General features: G+C 35.8%; 1 protein-coding gene across 1 annotated transcript in view; it reads left to right on the top strand.

The window, feature by feature from the left end:
* PDE3A (phosphodiesterase 3A) overlaps positions 1-2,860 on the top strand; it is a 250,823-nt gene extending 247,963 nt beyond the window's left edge. The window contains exon 16 of the mRNA XM_059682336.1: positions 156-2,860. Coding sequence (XP_059538319.1) covers positions 156-397 — 242 coding nt within the window. The 3' untranslated portion in view covers positions 398-2,860. The remainder of the gene's footprint in view (positions 1-155) is intronic.
* Positions 2,861-10,634: the final 7,774 nt, after the last annotated feature.

Genomic DNA, 10,634 nt, shown 5'->3' on the forward strand with positions numbered 1-10,634 from the left:
TTCTCTCCCCATTCTGGAAATGACATTATTACCAGACACAAGTCCAATGACAGATATCTGTATCCATTTGGTACTTAATTCCTATAGATAATGTGAAAAGAAATAACTGTTGTATTCAGCACACAAATAAGTAGTCTAATTTGGTGTTTTCTCAGGAAAGAAAACTTTCAAAAGGAGGAAAATCTGCTGCCAAATAACTCAGCACCTCGTGCAGAACCACACGATGTGGAAGAAAGTCATTGAAGAGGAGCAGCGGTTGGCGGGAAGTGAAAGCCAGTCCCCGGACCAGTCTCCCCAACAGCATTCCTCAGAACACATCCAGGCCATCAGGGAAGAGGAAGAAGAAAAGGGGAAGCCGAGAGAAGAGGAGACCCTAACCCCACAGCCAAACCAGTGACAGTGGATAGTATGGGCTCTGCCTCGAAACCCAGTGACTTGTCACAGACTCTTTCCAAGCCAGCACAACACTTAGACACAACACTGTAGAAATACGAGAAGATGAGCAAATGGCCATTGCATTTGGGGAGTCTTCGCATTTTATGTGTTTATTTTTACAGTGAGGTACATGGTTAAAAACTCTTGCTCAGAGAAGCTTTCACATTGCAACACCAGCTTCTAAAGATTTTTTTTTAAAGGAAGAAATATATATATGTGTGTGTGTATATAAGCTCTCACATAGATACATGTAAAATATATTCACACACACACAACACACATACACACTGAAAGCCAGCAGTACTGGCTCCACATTTTAGTAACATTCATATTAAGATATATAGTGGTCACTGTGATATAATAAATCGTAAAAAGAAAAAATAAAGGAAAACGAAGGAAATGGTGAGGCTTAGCAGGGAACAGGGCAGCCAATGTAGGTTACAACTAAGAAGCTTTTGCTCTTAGGACTGAGGGATGAATGTTCCAGAGAATTATTTGAATTCTTGTACACCCTACCAACATCGTGTGTGTGTGTGTGTGTGTGTGTGTTAGAGAGAGAGAGAGAACTGATGGGGTGTTTGTGGGTATGGATGTTAATGTGTATGTAAAGAGAGATTTTTGTGGTTAGTAATTTATAGAATTCCACCAGCAGATGACTCAACACATGTGAACAAACGGAGGGAAGTTCGCTCTGGAGTGTCTTTGAGAGGCAGCCATTCCCAATGCCTTCCTCCATTTAGCTTCAATAAAGGTCCCTCTGCAGAGGGAGGGGTGTTCACGGGCTGGGTGAGAGGGCCACGTGATGGGTACTGCTGCTAAACACCGCTTGGAGGCTCTCCGTCACCAGTCTTAAACGTGGAAGACTGAGGCATTTTCCAATCTCCTGGCCTAATGCATGTGTAGGGGCTGTTTGTCTGCGAGTATGCCTGTCACTCACCTAAGATCAAATCACTATTAAGGGGATGGCATTCTTTATGCATAAACACCTAGGAATAAGCTAGAGTCCAGTCTTTTCATCAGGTGAGAATTCTAAAAGGTTTTCCAGAGAAGACCTGGGAATTGCTCTTCACGGTGATCCCCATGTCTTAATCTGCTACAAACTGTGCCTGGTAGAAAACAGAAAAAGAAAGGAAGGCAAACAGAAACCATGTGAGAGATGAATGGGGAGACTTTGAAACTAGGGTTTGGTATTGGCTGACACAGGCAAAGCCCGATTCCCGGCAGCTGTTGAAGATTGGCTTTTGGGTGGCAAAGGGCCCACTGACCCACCCTGTGGTGGTATTCCACACACTGTGTGATGGGGTAGCTTCTATCTGCAATCTGGCCCATTGTCACGCTCCTTTTGGCAGGGAAGAATATGGGAGGGTTTGGGGGGACTGGGCCTATTATTGAAAGTCTTTTTTTTTTTTTTTTTGGTTTGTTTGTTTATCTACACTTGTTTATGCTGTGAGCCAAACCTCTATTTAAAAAGTTGATACTCACTTTCAATATTTTATTTCATATTATTATATTTGTCATGAATAGTTATCTTGATGTAAATATAAAGATTTTTTTTTTGTTTCTGTAGATAGTAAACTTTTTTTAAGAAACAAAAGGGAAAATGAAACGTTTTTATAAAGTTACATTTTAATCACCATTTTTATACATTGAAGCTATCTCCACGCCCAGTAAGAGAGTGATGATTCATTTGCATGGAGGTCTTTGGACAGCCGCTCTCCTACCTACTCTAATATAAATGACCATCTGATACAGTTATTTTGTGCCAATTAAATGAGGATGCTGAAAGAATGTTTTTTCACCGGCAAATTTTGCTAACTTTTGGGTAGCGTTTGGGTCCATGACTCCCAAGGGAAAGACTTTTTAAACAACACCGAATGCTTATCATTGGTGTCCATTTCTTCCCAACACCTTTTGGGTATAACTCTTCCTTCAGTATGATAGACAGACCAGCTCGTCATCGATCCAAGCAAGCTCCTAAGTAAGTCTTGATTGTGATTTTTACTTTTTATTTCCTCTGAAGTCATAGAAAAGAGCGTTTACGTTAAACATGCCTTTGTTTCTCATAAATGATTATCTTTCCCTTCCAAAGCAATGATTTTACAGTAATTCACGACATTTGTCAAACAAGGCAAAGATAATACAATAAAAAATAACATGGTTTCAAGGCAGATTTCCCAATAAGTATGAAAATATTGAAAGGATGAAATTAGTATGAAAATATTGAAAGGATGAAATTGTTGCCGACTCTAAATAATGAGGATATTTGCTCTTTTTTTTTTTTTTGTCTTCATTATTTAGGACTTACTGAGTTTTCCATTTTTTTAGTATTGCCTATGTGCCTTTATGTTTGCAAAAGTTATTTTTGAGTCAGTACATTTCCCCAATGAACTTAACTATTCTCCTTCCCTTGCGAATAAGAGAATGGGGGGGGGGGGGGGAAGGATTTAGACTCACATACCGCTTAAGTCTAGTTCCTTCACCAAACTGATCTTTTCCCCCTTCTCCAAATGCCATACTTTCTAAAATAAATATAAGTCCAGGAAAGATCTAGGTGTGGAGCAAGTAGAATGGCAGGAGAACAGATGTGAGTCTGTAACCTTATATGAGCAGCTTCGTCCAAGCGGCTTGACCCCAAGCAAAGGCCAGAGTACAGGCCTCAGTGAACGGCCTGTTTTGTTTGTTTTGTTTTAAAGCACATGAAGGAATGATGGCCAAAGCAGTTGGAACCTCTTCATTCCAGAGTTGTGTTTATCAGTCTAGGCAGACTGATCATTTTCCTTCAAAAATAAATTATCCGGGTATTAAAGCAGGAAGTCAATTGAAATGAAGGAACAGAGATTCATCAAGTATGTGGCTTTCATACACCCCAGTACATCCCCAAGGATGCCTAGGGCCATGGAAAGTCATTTCTGCTCGTGAAGTTCCCCCCCCTCCTTGATGACAGCGTTAGTATTGTGTTCACTTCCAACTCCAGAGCTTCACTCCTTGAAGTGTATTTGTTGCAATTCGTTACATTTTTATAGGAGTCTACTTATAGGTGCCATTAGATAAACTCAGGTCTTTCAAATGAAGGAATTTCTGGCCCATTTAGGGGAAAAAAGAATTGTATAGGCAGCCATGAAACCAGTGGTAGAAAAGGTTGGAACTAACGACCTTGATGCTAGTGGTGGTTCTCCATGGAGGAAAAGACCAGGTGTAATACGAGGGATATCCATGTCTTTCCAGCCATCTAAGCCAACTTTTAAAATAGTTTCTTTGGTGAAAACACCACTTTAAGGTGTTTTTTCAAGTGTAATTTTTTTCTCATTTATATCACACCTGGTTTTCTCAGCAGAAGATGAAGACAGTAGCTCTGTACAGGGATATATCTATTGGTCTTCATCTGACAAGGAATTTCTTCATATTATGTTTAAGAAAATATCCACTTTATAAAAACAGAATATCCAATTTTGTCCAGTCCATTTTGATGGAATTCAGAACAAGTTCCAATCATTGCAATCCCAGTAAAACTGAAGAAAAGGGGTTGCATGTCGTGTAGACTGTTCATATTACATGTATGTATTGCGATTTCCTCGTGTCCCCTGCCTCTCTTGGTTCACGGTTTCCTGATGTCCCTGTCACTTTCCCAGAGAACTTTCCTTGAAGGTAAAAGCTGTGCAAAAGGCATGAGTCTCAGGCCTATACTTTGTTTAAATGATGGAAAAACATAAATTATTTTCTAAGTAATAAAGATATGAAAATTATCATTGTAAATAAAGTTTAAAGTTTGAAATAACTGCTTTACAAATGTGAACTATTTGTGTGATGAACAAGTTTTGCCTAATGAGAAGCGAATAATCAAAAAATTATTACCTATTCTACGTTGGAAGGTCTTTTTGGTGCTTCTGTGTCAGTATGGGGATCTCTACTGTCCTCATTTTCAATATTTCTAAAATAATAATGAAAACCACAATAAGAGTCTTATCCTTTCTTCTAACCTAACCCTGATTTCTACTTAATGCCTTATCTAGTTTATATGCCATTTTAGAAATAAACTGCCTTTTAAACTGTCAGAAGACTCAAGTACAACAGAGTTCTGCAAACTTTCATAGTCTAGAGTAAATCAAGATATTCCTTATTCTAGAGATTATCAGTAATGCTTAAGGGGGGAAATCAATCAAATTTTAAGTGCTAGTAGCTGAACTCTATATAATTGATAGCTAAAGTATCTACATACTTTGAACCAAATTGGGTTTCTTTCATTCACCTTCTCTCCTAACAAGCAGCAAAATACTTTATGCCCGTTGTTCTAGTTCATTCATTTCTCTCGTGATTTTTTTCATGAGGTAAAACTGTGAACTTGCTGATATTGTCCGTTCATTTTTCTTAGTTGTTCAACAAAATGAAAACCTTAAAGTAGGAGACAGATTAGCCATGTTATGTAAAAGGCATTCCAAAACTAAATTACTCTTAGAATTTATAATCAAAGGAAAATAATACCAGTCCTATATTCATACCAGTTTGTTCCTCTAGAAAACATTCAAATTCTATTGAAAATTTGGGGGTGAATTACTTAAAGTTGAAGCTACAAACCATGCATTAGCTAAAGGACTTAAATTGAGTTTCCATAAGCATGTGTATGTTTCATACTAGAGAACCATAGAGAAGAACACAAACATGTTTTTTCAGTCTGTGTTATGCACCATGGATTTTAGGCAATTTCATTTGCTAAAATGATGCTGCTTTTTTCTAACTTAAAGGTTCTTTCACCTTACCTAAACTTATCTTTATGTTCAGACTATCAAGTCATTCGAACAGCAGGTTAACAATGGTGACAAAAATAATAACTGGGCATTTTGTTGCTAAACATGTTTGAAGATACAAACTGAAGATTAAGAATTTGTTTTATTGTTGGAACTCAGTGTTAATTTGCTTTAAAAATACTGATGCAATATAAATTGCTTGAGTGCAGGGAAGACTATAAACTATATAAAATGATATATAGATGGAAAACAAAATTAGTTTTTGACATATGCCTAACGTTCTAAAGAGAATCCAAATTCTCCATATTATACTTTTAAGGTAAAGTACCTTGACAGGTGTTGGAATCTGTGGATTTCTGCTTCACTGAGGAGCTGTGGAACACAGAAGAAAATTCGAGCCTTCTTATTGATAAGAAATACTGAACATGTCCATGTTCAGATAGATTTCCTCATGGCTTCATATCAAGAAATCATTTTTTAATCATGCAAATAATGCAATAAAAAATGCTTCACAGATAGTAATATTTAATCATCAAATGTACTTTCAAGAATATTTACATTTGATTTATTTTTAACCAAAGCTGTTCATTTATTATTCAACTTAAATGAAACCCACAAAATGACATTCCATGATATAGAGATGCTAAATATATTGATATAATCAGAACTAATATTATGTAACAGGAAGCTGTAAAGATGAATATTTATTTTTTTCTAATGTCCTTTAACTCAGGGAGAAAATTTTTTTACAAGGAGTCTAATAAATACATGTGATAGAGAAATTTACTCCCAACGATTTAATTAGATTAAGTGTACAAATTATACTCAGAGTTCTGAGTTACCTTAAGAAAAAAGGATGTATTATCCAGCTACTTAATCATGTTTTAGCTTATTTTAAGATAAATGGTATATTGGTAGAGGTTATATTTTACTAAATCATAATGCAATTTAAAACCTAAATACTTATCTTCATTACCAAGAAAAGTTAAATCTTATTAATCTTGACTTCCACAGATGAAACACTGACCAGTCAATAAACCACACTCACTGCATTCATCTGCCAAGAGTGATCAAATGGTCGGTTGGAATTTGAAATTTATAAATAGAAAAGAACTTAAAAATATTTGTAAAGCTTTAATGCTTTAACTAAATTTTTGGTGTCAGTAGAAATACCTATTTCCAATGAAACAGAAACTACAGCAGGGAATCAGGGAATTCTTGTCTTCTAAAAAAAAATAAAGTCAAAGGCATAGGGGGAGAATAAGGGCGTCTCCTCAATTTTACTTCTCTAACTTAAAGTAAGTAAAGAAAAAAATAATTAGAAATTCTCCTCTGATGTAATAAGGAGATTGCCTTTTACCTTAAGTTCCAACTCGGCACATCTAGTTTTATTGTACAGCCCATCTTACTAACAAGTGAAAAAATAAAAAAATAAAAAGGCAGAACTGTGGATTGGGAGTGAACACTACATAAAACTTCAAGGATCATCCCAGTACACCTCTCAATTTTATGACAACCAATTTAGTTAGTTATTAGTTACTCTGGAGTAAAGGGACTTATTTGCTTAATGGATCCATATTTCCACCCTGACTTCATTTACTACAATCAGCACTTACACATGTTTCAGAATGTGAATTAGCCCTTGGAGCTTTGAAACTGCTGCTTGAATACTTTTGAAAAGAAGGATTTTTTTAAAATATTAGTAATTTTACTCCTTTAGAATAACAAACTATTCAGATGGTTCAATGTGAAATTAAAAGTAATTGCTTAAAGATCTTTTCTTCGTCTATATAACTTGTTGCTGATATAATTGCCATCACCTTTCTTTTAAAATTTAACTGATTATGATTTTAAACCCATATTGTTAGATACTTTGCTTTAGCTATTATAAGCATAATCCAGTACTGTAGTCTTACTGTCTTTAAATAATAGCCCTAACATATCTATATATTACCTGTTAGTGGAATTAAAGTGGCTTAAACTTTAGTATATATTTGTTCATTAGTTTAAAGATCACTATTTTTAACACTCTGTAAAATATTTGCATGGGATTATTACCATGTTATGGATGCTTAACTGGTGTGTTTGTTTTCATTTTTTAGTGTAGTTCATTTCTTGGTATATTCCCACAGAACTCATAGCATTTTTGTTCCAACAGGACAATTTATTAGTTGACAAGCACTGCAGATGAATATCACTGAACCCATCATCCCCTGCTATTTCTTCCTAGAGATTTTTATCATGCAAATTACAAAATGAAAATTGGTGCTTTTATAAATATTCTGAAAGTGTCAATGCAAAATGATGAAAATTAGATTCTCCATGGCTTTCTATAATGACATTAGGATATGCAACTGAAAGAATTTCCATTTCAATCCAGAGTTGTTTTTGTTTGGATTGATTTGCTTACTTTGACTCAGTTTTTGGTGTTAAAATATGTTGATTCCTGAGGAGGTATATTGTTCTGACCAGTGGTTACCTCTCCCAGGCATAAAACTGTCATTGGAAAGTTGAAATTAGCATGTCTCAAATATTTGAATTTGTAGGATATTTACAAGCCAGAGAGTATTAACTTAATTTAGTATTCCTAAAAAGCAATATTTTCAAATAACTACCAACCAAAGTAAGAGTGTAAGGGATGTCATTTGTACATGAGAATGTAATTCTCATGACTTTTAACAACTGAATATGTTTATTAATACCTTTCCAAATTTATCAACGTTTAAAAACCTAAGAGTGAGGCATTGAACTTAAGTAATCATTTTGCAATTAAAAAATAAATCTGTCTTCTCAACTGTCTCTTGCACTTAATATATGTAGCAATACTTTGTATCACCCTATTATAAATACTGTTGGTTAAGTGACATAGTTAATGGCTGATACATGTTTTGTAAAAAGTAGAATCTGTACAGAAAAATTATTAGGTAAATTGTATTTATTTTTATTAATTTTTAGCTTAGAAACTATACTGATGCTCCTTTTTTGCCAGATTTACTGGAAGTGCCTCCTGGTTTTCTCTATATATTAATATTACAGTAAAAATATACTCAAGATTATTAGACTTGTGTCACAAATGATGGATGTGGATTTATGATGTGAATATATGTATAATATAACTATAATTCTGTGGTATCATGTTTGATGTAGCTCTTTGTACAACCCAAGTCATCCATCCAGCCTTTTGAAGGCATGCTTTCCTCTCATATCCAAATACAGTGGTTGTACCAAACCTATAATGGTGTGACAATCATTGGCCTTCCTACAATTTCCAAGGACTCCTGAGAGCTTCTATTCCCATGGTCATATGTAGAGGGATAGTTTGGGGCTAGAGTGATGGGAGCTTTGAATATCCCAGGATCCAGAGTTGGGATTTTGCCTCATAGACAATAGGGAAATCAATATATTTGAAAAATTAACTCCTTGGGAACTTGGGGTAGAAATCACATTTTCCTTTTGTTTGTTTCTTAGGACTATGCTATAGTTTAGTCTTCAAAGTTAGTTTATGGGTGTCCAATACATGAGATATTTGGTTGGACAGACTCAGAATTATTTTTCTTCTGAGTGTTTAAACAACTTTAGAGAGAAATTTGTCTTCATGCTTTAATAATTCTAATGAACATAATAAATAGGAAAGGCAGGATAAATGCATAACTTTTTCCTGTAAATACCAGTTTTAAATGTATTGAAGTGGTAGCTTAGAAACAACCAAAGTTAACCATATGATTTTTGTACTGTTATTATATGAATTCATGAATTTATTCTATGTATTTCAACTGTTATAGTTATTCTTATTGATAGTCAAACATTCTTATATTTGACTCTTAGGATCTTATTCAAGCTGTCTCTTAAGTCTTTTGGGCACAGTCTCATTGATTCTTCACATGACAAAATATTCCAGGCTTATCTTATATCCCTTCAACTGGTAACAGTCACATATGAAGAAGCCATCGTTCCTTTTTTAATGCTGTTTCAGTGCTAGTTGTACTTATTGGTACAGCACTTGGTTGGGCATTGTTTCTAGATCTTTTCAGTGCAGAGAACTAGGACATGTATAATTCAGATGGAAAGTGCCTAATTCAAATTTCAGACTACAAAGTTTTTCTTAACCTCATTCATCTTGTAGATGATATTTTAAGACTGGCTGAGGTCACTAAGGGAGTGAGTGTAAATAGAGCAAAGAGAAGCTTCCAAGGACTGAACTGTGGGGGATTCCAGCAATGAAGGCTAAGAGAAAATGACCACTGAGGCAGGAGGAAAACTAAGGGAATGTGGAGTTCTGAAAATGAATGCAGAAAATAGGCCAAAGAGAAGGGCACAATCAATGTCCTTCTTTTCTGCTAATAGCGCAATTAAACTGAGGTCTGGAAATTAATCGTTAGATTTAATCATGTAAAAGTCGGATAAAAACAGTTGTGGTGGAGTGGGAGGCAAAAAACTACTGTTTTCCCTTCTCTATTTGAAAACAGACAATACGAATGTACATATACGTGGGTAGTAAATGTGGTGATGGCAAATTGTGATATTTGTCTCCTGATTTTTTTTCTATTTCATCATTGAATTCCCTAGCAAAGTCATCAGCTGGTAAGGAGAGTTGGGGAAGAAATGTTGCAAGTTGTAGAAGTCACTCGGGAGAGAGGGAAATGATTGGGTTGTTGAAAGGTATTAGGTGTAACAACGCCTGTAAGGGGCCAGTGAGGCTAGTGGTCATAAGTTCAAAAGAATCCTGGAGGGCATGCTAGTGAGTTGTTCTTCAATTATTTAAAACAGGGTAGTTGTACACCGGGAGTTGACAGAAAGTTGGGTTTAGCCCAGGTGTGGTTTGCCAAAGTAAAACAACTAATTGCCACATAAGCAAGATAATTGAGGCTGCATGGAAGTGAGTGATTCAAGTGAGATCAACCAAAGGACCTGTACGTATGCATATAAGCATAACTAATGGACACAGATACCAGGGTGGTGAGGGCCTGAGCGGGGGTGGAGAGACAAGGGGGGATAAGGACACAGATGTAATACCTTAATAAAGAAAAGGTAATAAATAATAAAATAAAATGAGTACAAGAAACTCAACTCAGGTAAGGAGCAAAATGAGTATATGAATGCTGTGGGTTGAATTGTGTCCCCCCAAAGAGATACGTTAAAATCCTAATCCCCTGTTTCAGTGAATGGGCCATATTTGGAAATGGGTTTTTGCAGATGTAATCAATTACTATGAAGTCCTTAGAGTGGGCCCTAATTCATACGACTAGTAACTTTTGAAGAATAGGAAAGATACATGGGGAGAAGATTGCCATGTGATCACAGAGGCAGAAATTGAAGTGATGGATCTACAAGCCAAGGAATACTATCAATGGTCAGCAAGCACCGGAAGGTAGAAAAGGCAAGGACAAATTCTCCGCTACAGATTTCAACAGGAGCGTAACTCTGCCAACACCTTGATTTTGGGCTTCTAGCTTCCAG

This window comes from Myotis daubentonii, chromosome 2 (assembly GCF_963259705.1).
Source record: "Myotis daubentonii chromosome 2, mMyoDau2.1, whole genome shotgun sequence".
Taxonomy (NCBI): Eukaryota; Metazoa; Chordata; class Mammalia; order Chiroptera; family Vespertilionidae; genus Myotis; species Myotis daubentonii.